The sequence below is a fragment of the Sarcophilus harrisii genome, chromosome 3 (assembly GCF_902635505.1).
Source record: "Sarcophilus harrisii chromosome 3, mSarHar1.11, whole genome shotgun sequence".
In the NCBI taxonomy this organism is placed as follows: Eukaryota; Metazoa; Chordata; class Mammalia; order Dasyuromorphia; family Dasyuridae; genus Sarcophilus; species Sarcophilus harrisii.
Window position 1 is genome coordinate 604,639,386 of NC_045428.1, and position 21,963 is coordinate 604,661,348.

The following is a 21,963-nucleotide window of genomic DNA, read 5'->3' on the forward strand; positions in this document are numbered from 1 at the left end:
CTACTACGAGGTTACTCTCACTCCATCCTCATAGTGCCTTTCCTGGAACGTTGTCTTTCTCCTTAGTCTGGCTAACTCTTGTAGGTCTACAAAATTCCTTGATGGATCTAACCTGCCAGTCAATGGCATACTCAGATCTCATGGCAGATTCCTTTAAAGAATTCTTCCAAATTCCTTTCCTTTGTAACCCTGTTGCTCTCCCAACTCTATTTCTTATTTGCCCCTTTGCGTGCCTATTTTAACTTTCTCATTCTGTTTGTAACCGCTTCCCTAAATATGCCAAAGTGAATGGCCACTGTGAATTTGTTTATTTCAAACTAGGTATGCAAACCCCAATGCAAATTATCAGCATTTCTCTACATTACCAACAAACCCCAGCAGCAAGAACTAGAAAGAGAAATTCCATTTAAAATAACTATATAAAATATAAAATATTTGGGAATTTATCTGCCAAGACAAACCCAGGAACTATATAAACACAATTACAAAACACTTCTCAAACAAATAAAGTCAGATCTAAACATTTGGGAAAATTATCAATTCAGTGCCATAATCAATCAAACTACCAAAAATTACTTTTAGAGGCAGAAAAAAATAATTTAAAAATTCATCTGGAAGAACAAAAGATCAAGGATATCAAAAGAATTAATGGGAAAAAATACAAAGGAAGATGGCCTCCTCATACCAGATCTAAAATTATATTATAAAACAGCAATCATCAAAAACATTTACTACTGGCTAAGAAATATAATGATGGATCAGTGAAATAGACCAGGTGATGAAACTGAGGTGGGAAATTCACACCAAATGTTGGAGTTTATGTAGATACACCAAATGAATTGGCACCAAATATTAGGGTTCAGCAGCAATTCACATGTAAAGAAATCAAGAGTTTTCTCCTTGCCAAAAAGTGTATTGCTTTCTGGTTAGATAGAGTAAGTTGGGGTTACCTAAGACCTTTGCCGGGAGTTGGACTGATGCTTATCAGTATCCTTACCTGCTTACCTCTGGTAATTATCAAATTATCTGATAATCTTATCAGAACATCAGGCTTTCTCTGCCAACCCCACCTTGCTATCCAGGACCTCATCATTAGGTACACAAGTCACAGTAACAAATGACTATCAGTCTACTGTTTGATAAACCCAAAGACTCCAGCTTCTGGGATTAGAACTTACTATTTGAAAAAAAAAACTGCTAGAGAAACTGGAAAATAGTATGGCAGAAACTAGGCATAGATAAATCCAAAATGGGTTCCTGATTTAGAAGATTATAGAATTATATAGTTTTATAGAATTAAATTATATAGAATTAAGGATTCTATAAGTAAATTAAAAGAGCAAGGAATAGTTTACCTATCCGATCTAAGGCGAGGGGAAGAATTTATGACCAAACAAGAGATAAAGAACATAATGAAATGCACTATGGACAATTTTCATTCAATTAAATTAAAAAGGTTTGGACAAACAAAACCAATGCAACCAAGATTAGAAGGAAAGCAGAAAAATGGAAAACAATTTTTACAGCAAGTATTTCTGATAAAAACCTAATTTCTCAAATACATAGAAAAACAAGTCAAATTTATAAGAATACAATTTTTCAATTAATAAATGGTCAAAAGAGGTAAACAAAAGTTTTCAAACGAGTAAATTAAAGCCATCTTTTATTACATGAAAAAATGTTCTAAATCACTATTGAGTAGAAAAATGCAAACTACTGAGATTAGCTAATATGATAGAAAAGGAAAACGATGTTGAAGATGTGAGAGAATTGAGTCTGATTCATTGCTAGAGGAATTATGAATTGTTACAACCACTCTGGAGAGTAATTTGGAATTATGCTCAAAGGGCAATCAAACTGTGTATTTTGAAGCATGAGCATTGTGACTCTTTCATCAAACAATACCATTATTAGGTAAAAAAAAAAAAATCACAAAGATATTGTATTGTAAATGGCTGAAACTCTGAAAAACTCTGAAAAAGGGCTGAAAAAATCAGACAACCAAGCACTTAAGGCTAATTATCTATTCAACATGAGACAATGACTCTATTAGCATATGTTTGAATAAATGACTCTTCTCACAGTTGATGTGAGGTGAATGTTTGGTATTAAGATAATCATAGGCAAGGATTAGAGGGCAGAGGGACAGAGGACAGAGCCTGACTTTGCAGCAAGACCAGGAGGAGAGAAGTTGGTGACTTTGGACTTGAGAATTGAGGATATATCTTTGGCGAGCCTGTGGCAGTTTACTTGCTTTTCTCACTTCTCCTCCTAAAGACCAAGGACTTTTACTTATCCTGACTCTGGCTGATCTCGAGGCCCTCCAAGGAACTAGCCTGTACTTCACATTGTATCATAAACAGGGGGAAATGACCTAAATGTACAAAAAAAAATTATAACAGCTCTTTTTGGGGTGGCAATGAATTGAAAATTGAAAGAATACACATCAATTAGGAAATAGGTGAACAAGTTGTGGTATGTGAATGTAAAGGAACACTTTTGTTCTATAAGAAATGGTGAGCAAGCTGATTTCAAAAAAGTCTGGAAAGACTTACATGAACTAATGCTGAGTAATGTGAGCAGAACCAGGAGAATATTGTACATTGTAACAGCAATATTGTGTGATGATTAATTATATGATTGATTTACCTCTTCTCAGCAATACCATGACCCAAGACAATTCCAAAAGACTGATGATGGAAAATGCTTGTCCATATTCAGAGAAAGAACTTAGAATTTGAATACAGATTGAAGCAGACTGTTTTCACTTTTTTTTGTTTGTCTTTTATTTTATTTTTCATGGCTTTTCCCTTTTGTTCTGTGTCTTCTTTTACAATGTGAATACAGTGGAAATATGTTTACATGATTGCATACGAATGACCTATATAACATTGCTTGCCTTCTTGGGGAGGGGTAATGGGAGAAAGGTATAAAGAATTTGAAACTCAAAATCCTATAAAAATGAATACTGAAAATTATCTTTACATGTAACTGGAAAAATAAAATACTATTTACAAATATATACATATATACAAATGTATATGTATGTATATGTATACATGTGTGTATACACATATACAGAGACACACACAAATGATGAGGGAGATGGTTTCAGAAAAACATGGGAAGGCTTGTATGAACTGATACAGAGTGAAGTAAACATATGTGGGAGAACAATTTATAATAATAAAAATAATATTGTAAAGACAAATATTTTTGAAAGACTTAGCCACTCTGATCAATAAATAACCAATCACAATTGCAGAGGACTCATGATGAAACATGCTATTTACCTATAAATAGAGAACAGATAGTCTTAGAGTGCAGATAAAACTTCCTTCATTCCTTTTTCCCTCCCTCAATCCCTCCCATTGTCCCTCTCTCCTCCCTTCTGTTTCCCCTCTCTCTCTCCCTTCTTCCTTCCTTCCTTCTTTTCACTACTGGGAAAATTTGTTTTCCCTGATAATACATATTTGTGATAGGTTTCCTTTTTCTTGTCTTCTCCTTGGGTAGAAGAGGAAGAGAGGGAAAGAATTTGGAAATAAAAAAAAAGAACAAAAAATCCTTGCCTTAAAAAAATAAAGTTTTGAAAAAATTTAGCAACTATGATCCACCCAATGATCCATCACAATTGCAAATGCCTCTTGATGAATCTGCTGCTGCTTGCTGCCAGTGAAAGAACCACTGGATTCAGGGTGCAGAAAAAGACAGATTCCAGTTCATGAGGCCACAGGATTTGAACATGGCCCATGCAGGGGTTTATTTTGCTTCCTGACTATATGTTTCTGCATTTTTTATTTTTCTCAAGAAGGGAACAGAACTAGGGGGGAGAAAAGACATTTTCATTGGCAGAAAAAAAAAACTATTTGAAAAAAGTAAGGGAAAAAATGTTAAGTAATCCAACCTAGTTATTTTGTAGATAAGGCTCCCAAGGCCCACAGCAGGAAAGTGACTTGCCCAAGAACACAGGCACCAAGTATCAGAGGTAGGAATCAAACTCTGGTCTTTTTGATGTGGTGCAGATCTTAGGACATGAAGCAACTGTTTCCTCTAATTTTTCCTTACAAATTAACCTTCTTGCTCCTAGTTCTTTGCTAACATCTTTTGGAATTGGCAATTCAATTATAATAATTTTTTCCCCTTGACTTGCAGGTGGGTTTGAACCTGTAAAATTTTTTGAGACATCTTGTTGTTAAGGACCATGCCTAAGTGAAGGGACAGGTCAATTCTCTAAGAGCCTTCACAGCTGTGAATCATAACACTTGAAGGAGTTACAAAGCAGCCTTTGCAGATGGTCGGATGACCATGATGAAATAAATTGGAGGCAGAGGGAAGAGGAGAGAGGTCAGACAATGCAATGGCCTCTCAGTCTCCTTGTATCATCATCATCTTCTCACATGAAGAGATTCATTCTGCAGGTCTGAATTAGACCTCCAGTAGCCACTGGCAGGTGGCTCCCATATCGCAACATATGGCGCCCAACGTGGGGCATAAGAAACACAAGAAACAAAGAAACAACAGTGCTTGAGAGCTGTTTGTGAGTAGAATCCTCCCAGAGTTCCTTCAGTAACCTCGGGGAAGGAAAAGGAGACGATCCCTGGTAAGATTTTTTTAGTTGGGGTAAATAAATGGGCCAACACATTAAAGGGCCGAGCCAGGAGACGGATGAGAGACTTATGAAAAATGCCTGTTCTGACTATAGTCCACTTCTCCATTTGAAAGTTTGCCTCCATGACATCTCACAAGCTTCAACACCTGCTATAGTGCTGTTTGGACTCCCTAGCATGCGGACTCAGATTTCTTAGCCTGTGGACTGAGATAACAGCTAATGCACAAACTTACTGACCATGCTATGGGGGAAGGGGAGAATAATCATGTTTCCATAAAACAAAAAAAAAATGAGGAATTGTTAAGGACCATGCCTAGGTGAATGAGCAGCCTCCACAGTTGAAACATAACACTTGAAGGGGTTGCAAAGCAGCCTTTACTTATGCAAATGTTCCTTGTGGATTGGGAATGAAATAAATTGGAGGCAAGAGGGAAGAGGAGAGTGGTCAGAGAACGCAGTCTCCTTGTATCATCATCATCCTCTCACATGAAGAGCTCCATTCTACAGGTCTGAGTTACACTTCTAGCAGCCACTGGCAGATGGCCCATCACAACACTTCATGATGTCTGGAACTCCAAAATTTTTTGAGACACCTTGTGATGTCTGGAACCTCCTTGAATCCCAACATTTGGTAGCCCATATGGGGAAAATCTGGTTTCTGCCAGTTTTACTCCTTCCTTGAAAAGGTAAGCCCCTCTCCATTCTTTTCCCTGGCTATCCTATAGTGGGAAACCCCCAAGCACCTAGGAAGGCTTGTTGGGGTCATCAGAGAGCTCCATGTTCAGCATACTTTTTTTGACTCAGGACTTGTGCTGTAAGCTAGATTCTGTGATCTTGAATGATTTAAAATAGAGCAAGCAAGAAAAACAAATTTCTGTGCTGAAGTTCATACACTGGGAAAGATTTATTAATACTTTTTACTCCCACCAAGGAAAGGGAAAAGCCTGACATTTTTTTCCTGTGGACCCAGCACTAGCCAAGTTAGGGACTATAAAAATGAAGCTAGATAATGAAAATTGTAGAACTGCTAAAAAAAAAATCTTAGCATATTCTGAAGGTTTTGAGAGTAACGATTAAAGAGTTTGACAGTTGGTTATTTTAAGACTGCAGGAAAGAATTCCTGAGACATTAGGGGTAATTCCAGGAATTTATCCCATTCTGAAACATCTTAAGTTGTGAAGTACCATTCTGTAGAATTTATTTTGAGGAAAAATAAGGACTTATTACATTATAATAAAGTTTTAAAGTTTTTAAAAGCAAGTGACAAGATTAAGTTTCACTGTGATAATGCAGTAAAGAAAAATTAGTTGGCAGAAAGCCCAGAAATGAAAAGTGGGAAAAAAAGAAAGATAAACAGCAACTTTTTTCTAACCCTTCCTTGACTTCCTATTTTGTCCCAAGTCTCTGTCTGCCTCATTAGAAAAGGAAAATATGGTTCATATTACATAAAAGCTAAGGTAGATGAGGAAAAGGAAAAACACTCCAGAAGGTATTAAGGGACCCTCTCTACAATTCTGATCATTCAACACGCTCCACTCTCCAGTGTCCTGAGTGTATTTCAGTTGTGAGAATTACTAACAAGATCAATATAGCCCATGTCTCTCTCTTAGCCCCTCTCATCTCAGATCAGACTAAGAAAAGATAATGTGCTGCAGTTGCTGCAGGAAGCACATACTTCACTAAGCACCTCTCCAACCCAGTTGGAAGAAAGTAGGAGTCAAGTCCCATAGTCAACATTCCCTGAGCCCTGACACCTGACTATACTACCACCAAAGGGAGATCCTGGCACCAGCCACCCCAACATTCAGGAGGTTATGTCTAGCAACTGCCTAGGAAGAATCTGGGGGGCTGACAGGGCCTAGCATGGCAGTGTGAAGTGGGAAAGCCAGTTAGCTTCTGCTTTTGGCAAGACCACCATTCTCTGTTATGATTGCAGAAATGTATTAGCTATGTGATTTATGGTAAATTATTTTATCTCTGTGCTTTGTACAGGGCAAACGCTATGTGAATGTTAATTGTTTTATTGGATGTAATGACATCATACTTGATAACTGTATATAGGTTTTTAAATGTGACTAATATATAAGGCCAATGTTGAGATAAATGATTTTGTGGGGAAGTAATTTGGAAGCAAATTCACCAAAATTAAAATACCTACTATTGGGCTCCCTAGAACTTGGAGGATAGTTCATAGAAGAAAAAGAGTCTCTTTCTCTTTTTTCTCCCTTCTTACCTTCCCCAAATGCAGCAGGATCAATGGATGTAGTGGGAAGGGAGAAAGAGAGAGACAGAGACAGAGAGACACACAGAGAGACAGAGACAGGAAGACATACAGAGACAGCCAGAGAGAGATAGAGAGAGAAACACACACATACACACACAGAGAGAAGGGGGGTGGGGGGTGGGAGGGAGAGAGAGAATCTACTCAGTTCAATGAAAACTGCTACTTGAGATATGATAATAAAAAGTTTTAAAGGGGCTTTCATTAAAGCACACTAAAGAAATATGTAAGTTGTAATCTTTGCACTGACAGTGTTACCAGAACATATGAAACTTTGGGAAAACAAACAAACAACAAAAAAAGCAGTTTGGCTGCCCCAATAAAAACCTTGAGAGCAAGCAATCTGCATTTGCATTATTAGGAGTCAGGTTTCTGGAGCTTCAGTGAAAATTTCTAAATGAAAGTCTACATCATGAAATAAAAACTGGCATTTAACCCCTTTCTGCTCCCAAAAGAGAAGCGGTTTGTGTGAACTGAAGAATCAAACCAAAAGGTGATTGAGTTTGATTGGAGCATCTAGTTAGAATTTAGAGAATCTCACACACTAAAGTTAAGTCAATTTTAAAATAACTTTAACAATTGCCATGTATGTTAAAATTGGAAACTTGAATGTAAATTATAAGAGAATCCTATCCATGTTTTGTGAGAGATTCTGTTCTAAGTTTTTAAGAATTGTCTTGTTTTCTCTCTGAAAGAAAAGGGAAAATTCATTCAATGTAACCAGTGGGAAGCTCAAACCCTCCATGAGAACTTTCAAAGCTGCAATAGCTTGAAGAAAGAATATACTGAATAATGAAAAGATGACGTAAAATTTGTTTAGGTAGTTCCACCTTTCCTATTAAGAGGAAATCACAGTTAAGACTATTTGATTATTACTTATGAAAATTATAAGATTGTTAACTGAGTTATATAGTTACTGCCATTATGTTAAACCTAAAATTGGTAATTACTCTGTGTAGAAAAAGAGGGATGAGGTGAAAGCTTTATTAGTTTATCTTGAAGTCTGAATGTGAGAAGCATCTTTCCCCCCTTCATAAAGTAAGGGGAGTTATCAAAGAGAACAGCCCACAAAAGCTCTAAGGATAGCTGGGGTGGGCAGGTAGGAATAGCTAGCTCAGCATCTTCTCTAGAGTTCTGTCAACTCTCCTTAATTTATAAGTTTGTCAATTTACTTTTTCTTTCTTTCTTTTTCTTTTTGCTGAGGCAATTGGGGTTAAGTGACTTGCCCCACAGAGGCAGGAAGTGTTAAGTGTTTGAGACCAGATTTGAACTCAGGACTTCCTGACTTCAGGGCTGGTGCTCTATCTGCTGCACCACCTAGCTGCCCCTGTCAATTTTCTTGAATCCATCAGTGTAGGCAAGGTCATCAGCCCTGAGAAATCCCTATTTGGGATGTATAGTTCCTAAATAAGGCATGTGTTTACTGAGAATCTTAAAGCTTATTTATTATGTAGAAATGACTTCTAATGACTGGTCTTTGCATCAGGAAGAATTTAAAGTGAAGAAGACGAGAATAAGACCTAAACAGATGTTAAGTGAAATCTCTTTTGTGTGTGAGTCCTGGTAAAATTTTATTGCTTATTGCAACTTCATGAAAGTATAATCACAGCCTTAAGTTGTGATTAATGAAACTTGCTATGTGAGACAAAATCTCTTGGGACTGTAGCTGATATTCTTTTGAGCTTTGAATTTGTGTATGATCATCTGATAGATCACTAAGTCAGTAAACCACCATTCCAGAGAAATGCCATAAATTACTCAGAGGGATGTGATCCTGAACTGTTACAGGTAAATGTTTATATCTGGGTAAAACCTAGGACAATCTTGGTCTCCACTTAAGGTTGGATCCTTGTTGTTGGAATCCTAGTGTCGACTCAACTTGAAACAAGGTGAAAACTCAAGGGTGATGTCAGAATCCTGGTGTTAACTCAATAGAATTGATACAGTGCTTATTGGTTCACACCTTAGAGCAAATCCTTACAAGGTGATAAGTTGCTAATACTGATGGAAACAATGCTTATGTTCATACCTTTAGACAGCTCATAAGTATCTAAGTACTCAATGGAGTTCACACATTTGGGAGAGTTCAGGGTTTAGAAAGAAACACCGAATTCACACCTCCCTTAGGGCCAGAGAGCACTCTGGGAGATAACCCAGAATCCTTCTCCCTCCAGAAGGTGGAGTTAACCTTTGGGAGATCATATATAACAGAAAGCTCTTAGAGCTGGAGAGAGTTTTTTCTTGGGAGCTCGAGAGAGTTTTCTTGGGAACATCAACTGGGGTCGGAGAGGAGCACTCTAGGAGGAAGCCCACAAGCCATCTATCTTCGAGGCAAGAGAGATTTCATTGTATCTTCTACCTTGGTGCTGGCTGGAGTAGGAAGGACAAACCTTTGGATTTGGAGACATTTGGAGGGAGCTCTTGGAACCAAGCAGAGATAGGCCTCTGAGCTAACCGGGCTTTATTGAGAAAACAATAAAAGATCTGAACTTTTATCACCTGGCAGTGTTTTGGAAAAAGAATACCCAACATTTGTGACTCAGTTTTCCATCTATGTTTCTTTGATCAGGCATGTTTCCTTCCTAATTATTCCCAAATCTGGCTATGAAGCGTAATTCTTACTCCATGATGTTGATTGTCAACAGACTTAAGGATGCTTTATTCTGTCATATATGTGCTCTCAGGCTGAAGCCTGAAGGACTAGTTTTGATGCTTTTATAATCATGTCCCTGCATTTTCCTCTTTTGGCAAAGTTCTATGATCAGAGCAAATGGTTAGTAGAGGCCACGAGCATGACACAAATATGTAAGATCTCGCCATTTTCGATCTGAAAGTATATAATCATTATATACTAAATAATTAGGTAAAGAGTATCTAGCCTAATCATCTGCCTATTACTAGATATAAATCTGTATGAAATAAGGTCCTTAAATGTTTTGAAATGATATAAGAATAACTGGATGTTGATACACTGTCTATGGGACCTAATTGGTATTCTATTGAAATTAAATCTGAAACATCTTCAGTATGGTTTAGAGAAGAGAATTTTAGTGCAATCAGTTTTCTTAGAGGGATGTGACTTAGATATTTTGCATTACAGCAATAAAAAAGTTAATTTTATTCAAGTTTCTTACTAACATGTTTGTACTGTGTGTCTTGTCGGTACAGATATGTTTTCTTGTAAATGCCTTATATGAGATATATTGTTCTGAAATTGAATACTTATATACCCTTCCCAAAAGAATTTGGGTCCCAACAGCTCAAGTGATGTGTTGTAGCTCTTAGGACATGAAGCACCTGGTTCCTCTAACTTTTCCTTATAAATTTACCTTCTGGTTTTTTGCGAACTCTTTTTGGAATTGAGTACTGGCATTACAATTATGATAAATTTTACCCCTTGACTTGGAGATAGGTCTGAGCCTGTAAATTCTTTCTTTTTTTTTTTTTTTTTTTTTTTTTTTTTGCTAAGGCAGTTGGGGTTAAGTGACTTGCCCAGGGTCACACAGCTAGGAAGTATTAAGTATTTGAGATCATAGTTGAACTCAGGTCCTCCTGACTTCAGGGTTGGTGCTCTATCCACCACCTAGCTGTCCTGAGTCTTCAAATTCTTTTGAGACACCTTGCAAAATGAATCTGAAACCCCAATATTTTTGAGATCCCCTTGAGCCTAACATTTTGATTATACTTCATAAAGCCCCTCATCAAGGCCCTTCCCAACCTGTACTTTCCCCTTGGGGTAGGCCTCAGGTACCAAAGGCTCTTCTTCCTTAGGGCTTCCAGGGGTCCCAGCCATACTTACCTGAAGACTTCCTGGGTTGGCGTGGCTGCTTGCCCGCTTTGGGAGCCTTGGCAACCTTGGGGGAAGGCTCTGGGGCTTCTTCAGGCAATTTATAGGTCTCCGCTACATCAGCCACATCCTTCTTCTCCATCTCTGTGACCGCTGAGGGCTCTTGCTCTTTTACTTTACTCCACTGGGTCAGGTCGTCCTTGATGTACTTGTCCACCTGATTAGATAGAACCTGCAGGTCCACTGGCCGAATGCCCAGGATCTGATTCAAACTCTCATCTCCTATGGTTTGTTTCCTAAGGAAGCCAAGGTCAAGATGAGGTCTACAGGAAGGCCCTCAGAACACGGAACATCAGGGTCAGGAGGAGTCTGAGAACAGGGAACATCAGGGCTGGGAAGGACCTCAACACAGAATGTCAAAGTGGGCCCTTGGAGCAATGAGCAGGTGCCCTCCCATTTAGATTCAGTCTGTCAGGTCTGCCCAGGGCTTTCTAGGTCATATAGCAAGTCTAGAGCCCAGCTGTCTTAGCTTGCCACTCTGCCTGCCCGGCCTTGTCACTGAATGTCAAGATAAGAAGGGACCATAGGACAGTGCTGGGGTTGGCCCTGAAGCCAAAGGGCCAGAGACCGAACCCCAGGGCCTCCCAGAGTCTGGACTCTTGGGGAAAATGATGCAGAGCCGGAGGGTGCCGGTGGAGAACCCAGTGGGAAGGGGCCAGGAGACGGAAGCAAGGTGGGTCAGGCCCACAACACTTACTGCAGTTCAAAGAAGATGTCATCCTGATGGAGCAGGCTGAGGAGTTCCTTCTTTGTTTTGACTCCTGTGAAATCTATCATCAGATTCCGGGCTTTCTGGTGCACTTCAGGGTCTAAGTCTATCAGTCCCCAGGCCAAGGGGATGGCAAAGTAGTGGCTGAGGAAGCCCAGCTTCTCCAGCCCCTCCCAGGCCAACTTGCGGAAGATGGGCAGGGCGTGGGAAGTGAAGATGACCAGGTGTTTGGCTGTGGCGGAGCGTAGATGGGGGGCCACGTCGTGGGTGGCAAAGATCTGCACAAGGGCGTTGGTGCACTTCTGATACTTGTCCGGGTCTGTGTCGGCCATTATGTTGAGCAGAGACTGGATTGTGTTGTTCAAGCCTACCCCGCTCATCCTCTGGGATAGCTTGGTGCGGTTGTCGATGAAGATGTCACGGGGCAATTCGGCAAGCTTCTCCCTGCGCCTGGCCAGGTTGAGGCGAGTCTCCCCTAAGAGTTTGGTGGTGAAGTCCTCCTCCCAAAAGGGGAACATCATGTGCAAACGAGACTCTGGAAGTGACTCGCGCTCTATGAATTCCTCGGTGGACCCTTCCCCGGACCTCAGAAAGACGGGAGTGCCCTCGGGCCAGAGAAAAGCTCGCACCACTGAGTTGGGGACATAGCCATCAGGTGCGATTATCCACTTTCGCCCCTGGCCAAAAAACTTCTGCACCAGTGGAAACTGGTTTATTTCATCCCAGCCCATCGGCTGGGTACCCTGGAGGGCCGAAGACGTGGGGTGTTGTTGGTGCCCACCCTGCCTCCTCTGCTTGCGTGAGGTCAGCCAACGTCTTTCTCGGCGCTTGTCCTCCAAAGCCGGCTGAGGGCCCTCTCGCGCCTCTTGTACCACATGGGGGACAGAGCGGTCAAAGGCAATGGCCCTTAAGTTGATTAGGGTCTCCAGCCTGTCCAGCTTCTGTTTCCCGTTGCCCAGATAGAGGTAGCGTGGTGCAAATATACTCTTAAAGGATAAGAAGAAGCCTGGCAAGAAAGGTTTGGGGGTCTCCTGCATCTTGTCCTGTATGTTCATGGCTGACAGGCGGTTCAAGACAGAAGCGGGGAGAAGCATCAGGCAAGACACCAAGTAAAGGCTCTGGTTGACCGTGACAAGCAGGTCACCCCGCTCATTGGCAAAGCAGAGAGTCCCAAACTTGAGGAGTGAGTCAAAACGGGCCAAGAGGGTGCCCTGGAGGTCCCAGAGCTTGACGGTGCCATCTAGAGCACCCGTGACGAAGATGCCCAGGTTCAAGCAGATGTCAAAGGAAGTGATGCGGGTCAAGTGCAGGGTATCACTCTCAAAGAAGCACTCTTCCGGCTTGCTGTTGGAGGATGCAAGGAAGTCCTGGTAGTGCCAGAGGCGCAGGCAATTGCCGTCTGTGATGGCAGCTACTGATTTGGGCAGCAGAATCATGTGACTGAGCTTACAACTGCAGAGAATGCTGGTCAGAGACACCAGGTTCACTTTTTTCCCTTCAAAGACAGCCTCAGATAGCTGCAAGTAGTCGTCCATGCCATAGGAACAGAGGAAGGAGCTCTCCCGGGTGCTGCAGGGCACTCCCGACAAGGTGGCCAGTGCCAGCACCGTGGCAGAATGCAGGTTCTTCTCTATGCGGGCACAAAGGTGCTGAGACAGCACCCTCACCATGCCACTCTCGTGCCCACAGAACACCAAGCCATCAAGCCCCCGGCTCAACTTAGGCCTTCCATAGGCCAGACATTGCACCCGGTCGTTAGCCTTTGGGGAGGGGCACAAGAGGTACTTGGCTGTGCATGGGCAGCGGGTGGCATCCAGCACCAGCACATCTGGTTTACCTGTGGCCACGAAGATCTCCTCTCGGTCGGAGTCGTAGGTCCAGTCGATAGCTTGATCCAGAAGGGCAAAGGGCCAGCTCAGGATCAGGAGATCCCCAGTCAGGGGGCACAGGAAGCGCAGGAGGCCGTCCTGGGTGTAGCACGATATGCGCGGGGACTTGCCTTCGCGGCAGACCTGGCGCACTTCCTGCGGGTTGGAGCCACAGACGCTGAAGAGCCTGTAGAAGCAGGGAAGACGGTACACTGAGAAGGTGGTGGTGGTCTGGGAGAAGAAGGCTTTGGCCCGGAAGAACTCCAGGCGGACCAGCTCTTCCTGGAACTTCACTTGCCGCAGCAGGTTGCCCAAGGTCAGGTTCCACTCCTTGACCAAGCCCTCCTTCCCGGCCGTCAGCAGGGTATGGGCCTCCGGCCGGCTGCGAAGGCACACCACCGCCCGAGTGTGCGCCTGGAATTTGTGGAAGGTGCAGTCCGGGTCTAAGCTCCAGGCCTGAACGTGCCCGGCCTTGTTGCCGACGTAGAGATAGCCCTGGATGTTGCAGGTGAAAGAGCAGGTGAGAAGCGCACCGCTGCTCCGGGAGGTGAAGACCTTGGCTTCCTCAAAGCGATCCTGGCTCTGGCGCTTGAAGGTGCGCACCAGGCTCTCACAGAGCACCACCATGTTCCCGCCGGGCCCGGCCATGGAGATGTCCTGCACTAGCTCATTGCCCGCCATCCTCACCTCCTGGGCCTGGTGGAGGCCACGCCCGCTGGGCTCAATGATCCACAGCACCACACCCCCAGCGAGGCCTGAGAGCAGCAACCCCGACTTGGGGTCGTAGCTGAGGCAGCTGATGGAGAAGCGGCAGGGAACGATGCACAGGGTACGCAGGAGCCGGGTATGGTCCCCAAAGAGGCGCAGGTACATGTCCCCGCAGTGAGCGGCCAGCAGCCGATGCTCCCCAGTGTGCACCAGAGCCTGGACAGGAGGCAGGGACTCAGACAAAGGGAAGATCTTCTTCTCCATGTTTTGGTGATAACCCTTCGCCTGCACCCACACCACTGCCTGCAGGGAGATAAAGACAGGAGGGCCCTGGATGTGAATGACAAGGCCATATAAGTCAAGGTAAAGAGGGAAGAAAGGAGGAGCAACAGGGGAGTCGATGGGGAAATGCAGGAGGGAAAGAGCACAGAACACGGAAATGAGCAAACAAGGCTGAAAAACAAGCAAGGAGAACTCAGAAGAGTTGCATGTGGAAGGAGACAGAGAAAGGGAGTAGAGGAAGGGGGGAGGAGAACAGAGTGTTCCTGGTAGAAGGGGGACGAGCAGGCCCTGGGGGCAAGAGCTCCATGGAAGGGAAAGCTTTCTGAAAACTAGAATTCTCCCCAAAGGGAAAGCGTCTCCTGGGGAGTCTAGGATGAGGTTAGATGGCCATGGAGTGGGGGTGAACCGACTGCTCTTCATATCCCAGCTGCCTGCCTAGATCATGGCCTGCCAGTTGGGGGAGGGGAAGGAAGAAAGAGGAGGAGAGGAGAAGAGAGAGGGGAGGAGATAGGGAGATAGAGACACACACACAGGAAAACAGAGAGATAGAGTGACAGAGAGAGGGAGATAGAGAGACAGATTCACAAAGACAGAGACTGAAACAGAGAAAGAGAGAAGGGGGGAGAGAGAGAGACAAGAGTCCCAGCCCTTCCTGGGGTGGAGGAGGGCTTTCCAGGACCCAAAAGAGCTGTAGGGAAAGAGGGCTTTTAAAGGGAGTCCTTGCACATCTCCAAGAATCTCTGTGGCCGGAAGGGAACTCAGCAGATACCTTATCTAAACCCAACTCACATCCCACTTTTTGTGTCCCCCCAAATTGCTTCTAAAACATCTTGGATAAGTGATTGTCCACTCTCTTCTCAAAAACCTCCAAGGACCCCCACCCCCACCCCCAGGTAGCCCATTTGCCTTGGGGACAGCACCAGCTGCTATTAGTCAGCATCCTCCTATTGCTGCAAGGTTTACTCTCTGTAGTGGAACCAGAAAATCCAAATCCTCCCTCCTCTACATGACCACTCCTGAACTCTCATGTGACATGGACCTGAGCCCTTCACTTTCCTGACTGCCCTCTTCTGGAAGTGGTCCAGCTTACTCCTTGTCTTTCTTAAACCATAGGACCCAGAATGGGATACAATGCTCCCGAAGAAAGCTTATGAGCACAGAGTGAAGAGAGATTCTCATCTCCCTATACCTGGAAGCTAAGACTTCCAATATAGCCCCAGATCACTTCAGCTCCCTTGGCTGTCAAACTTGCTACTGATTTAGATTAAGCCTGCAGTCCACCAAACCAGGCCCATGTTACACTTGTAAAGTTGTTTTGGGATAATTATTTGTAGACATTATGCTGAAGTGAATTTCATCTTTTTAGATTGAGCCAGCTGTGGGTTTATCACTTAACCACACCTTTTTTCTCTTTTCTCATTAACATTGATCTTACTAACTTGTTTAATTTACATTGTTTTATGACCTTTTCTAACTTATCTTGCCTTGCCAATCTCCTTCTGCTTTCCCCTCCTGATCTTGTTCCTGACATTCTTAGGACTTCCAAACTAGCCTGTGAACTAGCTACCTTAATTTCCCATTCACACTCTTTCAAAAAATTTTTGGCCACTTTTGTATGTGGTATTCGCTTATTAGCGTGCAAGCTCCTTGAGAGAAGGAATTGTCTTTCTTTTGCATAATGATCAAGGAACTTGCTATGGAATTGGGAGATGAGATAGACTCCTGGGCGTTTGTAGTGAGTTTCTTAACCGTCATATTCTGAAACTGATGTTTCTTGGCTGGTCCTCATAAGCATGAGATGGAGCAAAACTCAGAGAAGATTAGAGATGATTCATTTTATCTAGTCCCTCCCTCCAGATCACAGCTTTCAAAGTATGGTAGAGTTGGGAAGGGCCTCCAAGGCACTGGGGTGAGCAGAAACCAAAAGTCTTGGGCTGGGAAATGGAAGGCATGATTCTGAACCCCTAGCTGTGTAATACTAGGTGTATAATCCTAAGCCTCTTGTTTTCTGCTTCCAAAGCATAATTAGATTGTGCAAAGAAAACTATGTACCAATATGGAAGGCATAGGAGGAATGGACAGTCCTTGAACTTCATTTTCACCTAAACTGGCCAAAAGAGGGCAGAACACACACACATGCATATGCGCATGCACACACACACACACACACACACACACACAGAATTGGTGTAGAAAAACATTAACTTCAACAAAAATAAGTATAGGAATAGGAAGAAAGGAAAAAAAATACAAGAGGAAGGGTAGATTTATAGATTAGTCATAAACAAAACAAGGGGATAGTGAAGAAAAAATAAAAGAAGGAAAGATGAAAAATTTTTAAAACTTGAAATAAGCAGGGAAAGAGAACTGTAGGAAAGAACAGAATGAAGAAAAGTAATTATCATAACTGTGAATGTGAATGGGATGAACTCACCCATAAAACTAAAATTAGCAAAATGGATTAGAAAGCAAAAATTTAACGATATGTTGTTCACAAGAAACATATATGCCTAATACTGAGTTAAAATAAGGGGCTGAAGAAAAATCTATTGAATTTCAGCTGAGAACAAACAATGAAAAAAAGGAGGAGGAGTAATCATTATTTTAGAAAAGACAATAACAAAAATTGAGTTAATATAAAGGAGGAAAATACAAATAAGCAGACAGTATGTTGGTTTCAATACTTAAGATACATATTCCCAATGAAATAACTTCTAAACACGTAAAGAAAAAAAACTAAATGGAAAAATAAACAATAAAATACAATAATGGAGAATTTTTATATATCCCTATCAGCCCAAGATACATCTAACTAAAAGATAAACATGAAAAAGTTAAGAACTTGAATAGAATTTTCAAAAAAATTATAAATGATACACTTCTGCTGATTACTGAATGAAAATAGAAAGGGAAATATATATTTTCAGCTGTGCTTGGCACCTTTACAAAACTGATCATATGATAGGACATAAAAATCTCACAGACATTCTTTTTAAATGCAGGAATGTTATATGAATCCTTTACTGATCACAGTACAATAAAAATCATGGTAAATAAAGGACAACTATATAGAGAAATTAATTATTTAAATTAAAAATCAACTAGATGTGGTGTTCTCTTCTTTATAATATAATGGTTCTCTCTGGGAGCAGGTTTCTTGGGGAGGTTTTCTGGAGGCAGCCTTAGATCCAGTTCAGAGTAATAATCACTCCAAATACAGCCAGCTGATAAAATCCAAACGTTTATTTCTTATCTCTTTCCTTGGGCCCAGTTAGCTTTCTTAGAGGCCTATCTCTCTGCTTGGTTCCAAGAGCTCTTGCAGCTTATCCTTTGCCTCTGCTTTCTTCAGCCTCCAGCCAGCACAAAGGTGGAAGATGGAATGAATCTGACTTCGCCTCTGAGAGTGGGCTTGTGGGCTTCTGTATCTCCCAGAGTGCTCTTTGGCCCTGAGAGCTTCTTGCTTATATGCTGTTCACTGAGTACACACCAATCGTTATATCACTGGGAAACCATTATTTCCTGTTGTATGATTAAATCAATACTAAACTAGATTTAAACATTGTCTCCTCAATTCCACTTAGTACCTTGTTTCAAGTTCTGACCCATAACATCTCGTGGTAGGATCAGATCGATCATACTGAACCATGCTAAATTAGATAATTATTGTCTCTATCAACTCTAATGAGTTAACACTTGGTAAGGATTCCAACAACTAGAAAAGAAAAAGAAAAAAATCAACTGGAGACTAAATTGCTTAATTATAAAGAACTCTTAGGTCAAAGAACAGATCACAGAGAAGATAGAAAGTTTCTTTAAAGATAATTATAACAATGAGACAATATTTCAAAATTTTGGGGATGCAGCTGAGGCAGTTTTGAGAGGGAAGAAAGATAGAAATACAATTTTATGTGAGAGATAGATGGAGAAAGAGAGAGAAAGTGAGAGAGAGAGAGAGAGAGAGAGAATGCAAAGCAATGATTAGCTGGAAAACAGAAAATTTGAAAATTAAAGAAGAAATTAGCAAAACTGAAAATGAAAAAGCCCCACTGGATTAAAAAAATTAGGAGCTGTTTTTTTTTTTTTTGAGGAAAATCCCCTAATAAAATAGATAAATCATTAGTTAATGAATAAAAAAGAGAAAAAGCAAATTACCAGTATCAAAAATGAAAAAAGGAGAATTTATAACAAATGAAGAAATAAATAATATTTTTAGAAACTATTTTGCCAAAATATGCCAATCAAACCAAAAACATTGAAATAAATTAATATTTTCAAAAATACATAAAATACCATAATTAAAAGAACAAAACCCAGAAAATTCAGACAATCTAATTTTAGGGGGAAAAAATAAACTTACAAAGGGAGAAAAAAACATTCTAGAACCACAAAGATACACAAGTGAATTCTATCAAATATTCAAAAAACAATTCTAGTATTACATAAATTGTTATTACATCTATGATACAAATATATAGTTTTGATATATAAATAGAGACTAACAAAACTGAAGAAGAAAAATGCATATAGATACAAAAAGTTCAAATAAAATATTAGAAGATTAAAAGGGAAACAATGTGTAGGAAAAAGTCTTTGTAGCAAGTTTCTCTGGTAAAAGTCTAATTTTTTTTTTAAAGACTTCACATGTATTATTATATTCATAATCATAGCAGAATTTTTTGTGGTAGCAAAGAACTGAAAATTCTTTGGGAGTACCAACAAATTGTAGTACATAAATCTAATTGATTACTACTAAAATATAAATATGAAGAATACTGATAAAAATAATACCAGTTTTAAAACTTTGGTGTCATCCTCAATTCCCCATTCTCACTCACCCCACATATCCAAACATTTAGCAAACATTTATCACTTTGGCAACTGTATAGAAAATGGATTAGAAACAGGAAAGCTCTGAGAGAGGAAAGCCATTTAGAAGGCAATTTAAATAGTCCAGTCATGAGGCAATAAGGGCCTGAACCAAAATTGTAGCCATAAAAATAGAAAAAGGGAACATATTCAAGAGGTGTTGTCCAAATAGAAATGACAAAATTTAACACCTCATTGGACATAGGAGATGAATGAGAATGGGGAATTGAGAATGACACAATGTTGTAAGAATCTAGGTAATTGGGAATTTCAAAACAGAGATGAGTTTGGGGGGAGAGAAGAGAGGGAATTCTTTTAGACATGAAGAGCCTTGAACTGACTCCAAGACATCCAATTTGAGATGTCTAATAAACAAACTGAGATCAGAAGAGGGATACATTGATCTGAGAACATCTGCATAGAAATGCTAATTGAGCCCATGGCCCCTGTTGGGATTTTGGAAGGTAGATGGGTGGGTGTGAATGAGAATGGGTGTTTGATAGAGACAGAGACACACAGAGAGAGAATGTATTAAAAAAGAGAAAAGTGCCAATAACAGAGTATTAGGGAACATCCACCCTGCTTTCAACATGGGACGCTGAACCAAAGGAAGCAAAGAAGTAACCTTTGTAAAGGTCTAATTTCTAAGACATAGATGAGAAACAGATTCAAATGTATATGAATAGGTCATTTCCATGGTCTAAATGTATGAATAGACAATTTTTGAGGGAAGATGGTGTGGTTTTGAAAATTAAGCTAAAGTGAGAGAGAATGTTCTGTACATTATCAATTTATTAATTAGGCTAGCAGGAACCAATAAACTGATTCCATGGGATTTTTCCATGATCAAAGATCCTGAAGTAGCACTTACTTGTCTTTCTATAGTTTTAGGAAGTACACAAGAACTGAGTTGGGTAGGTGGGAAAACAATGTGATTGGATACAGAGTAAATAACATCATGGAGATGGGAACAACATAATTAATTGGAAATTGAAAATGAGCGTTTAACAACCTCTTCCTTCCCTTTTATGACTCAGAAATGTTCACTATTTGAGATTTCCTGCAAGCTTAGAGACAGCAGACCAGACTTCTTTGTATAACAAACCAGGAATCCTTGAAAAATAGCTTGGGGTGAAAAGATATTAGAGAAAACTTCCTGGTGTCTATCTGCATCCCCAAGGATAAAAGATTTCCTTGACATAAAAAAAAGAAAAGTGATTGACAAGAGAACTAGATTTCTCAACTTAACTCATTACAAGCCAGCTGAATTTCTGAACTATATTCAGAGGCAAAGAAATATGATTTAGGAAGTTATAGGACAAACTCAGTTAATCATAAATAGGATCCATTAAAAAATGATACAGAACCAATCTGATTATTTCAACAGCTATCTATAACCTTATTAAAAATGTTCCAAATCACAACTAATTAGAGAAATGCAAATTAAGGCTTAAAGCAATTCTGTGGAGGGCAAAGGTGACAAAAAAAGGAAGTGATCAATTTGGGAGCAGCTATGGGAAAAGACACATTGAAGCAGTGTTTATTGGCAGAACAGTGAATGGCTACAACAGTTCTGGAAAGAAATTTGTAATAATATGCCAAAAAACATGAGCAGTGCATGCCCTTTGACCTAGGCTTATAGTCAAGTGATCAAAGAAAGAGGAAAATAAAACAAAACAAAAAAGAATTAAGATACAAAAAGAAAAAATAAAAGAACTTAGGTCTTGTTTTCTGGGCCCATAAAGAGGGCAACACTAAATATTGCTAAATCCGATCCATGTCAGCAACATATCAAGTTTCATTCTTTGTCTCTCCAAATAACTCCCAAACTATGAGTTCTGTTAACTTTAGATTCATTTACATAGAACACTGCCTTTATCGCACTTTACTTGTCTCTTTCCAGAAATCCAACTCTTTTTAAATAAGTGTGTGTGTGTGTGTGTATGTGAGAGAGAGAGAGAGAGACACACACACAGAGACAGACACAGAGACAGAGAAGGAGAGACAGAGAGACACAGAGGGAGATTCTTCTTGTACAAAATATTTATAACAGCTCGTTTTATGGCATTAAAGTCTTTAACTAATGGGTTGCCCATCAATTGAGGAAAATGGTGTATGAATGTGATGGAGTCAAGGGCTGTTGTGCTACCAAAAATGAGGAAATGGATTATTTCAAAAAGACATGCAAAGACTTGCATGAACTGATGAAGATTCAGTGAAGTAACCAGATGCAGAACAATTTGGATTCTTATATCATTATTGCAAAAAAAAAAAAAAAAAAGTTTTAAAGAATTTTACAAATAGCTGAAGAATGAAATGATCAGAAGTAGGGAAACAATGCATTTAACAATCATGACACTATAATTCTGAAAGCTGTAAGAAATGTTTAATGCAATTACTAGTCATGATTCCAGAGGAGTGAAGATGCAAACTGCTATCCATCCATGGCAGAGATATGACAGATTCAAGGCGCATCCTGATATATATATATATATATATTCTGTGAATCAGGGTGTACTGGAGTCAACTGGAATTGGACCACAAGAGCGGATGGTTAAATTTTTAAAGTGACCATTTACACCTGGAATATCAGCAAATACTATAAATCAGGGCTCAATTTATTGTTTTGGTCATTGACAAAGACTTACAATAATAAGAGAAAATGTTAATGAAGCAGGTTACACTTTAAAGACTTTTTGCATACATTTTAAAAAAGAAAGCCACTTATTAAACACTTACCAGCAAACCACTGTAAACAGTGAAAGGCAAATTTGTTTTGCTCGACTGTATAGT

The 21,963-nt window shown here is 40.5% G+C and overlaps 1 protein-coding gene across 1 annotated transcript in view; it reads right to left on the reverse strand.

The window, feature by feature from the left end:
• LOC100925005 (WD repeat-containing protein 87) overlaps nt 1–21,963 on the reverse strand; it is a 65,150-nt gene that overhangs the window by 29,130 nt on the left and 14,057 nt on the right. Inside the window, exons 4-5 of the mRNA XM_031961806.1 lie at nt 11,435–14,325; nt 10,690–10,973 (exon numbers count right to left, since the gene is read on the reverse strand). Coding sequence (XP_031817666.1) covers nt 10,690–10,973; nt 11,435–14,325 — 3,175 coding nt within the window. The remainder of the gene's footprint in view (nt 1–10,689; nt 10,974–11,434; nt 14,326–21,963) is intronic.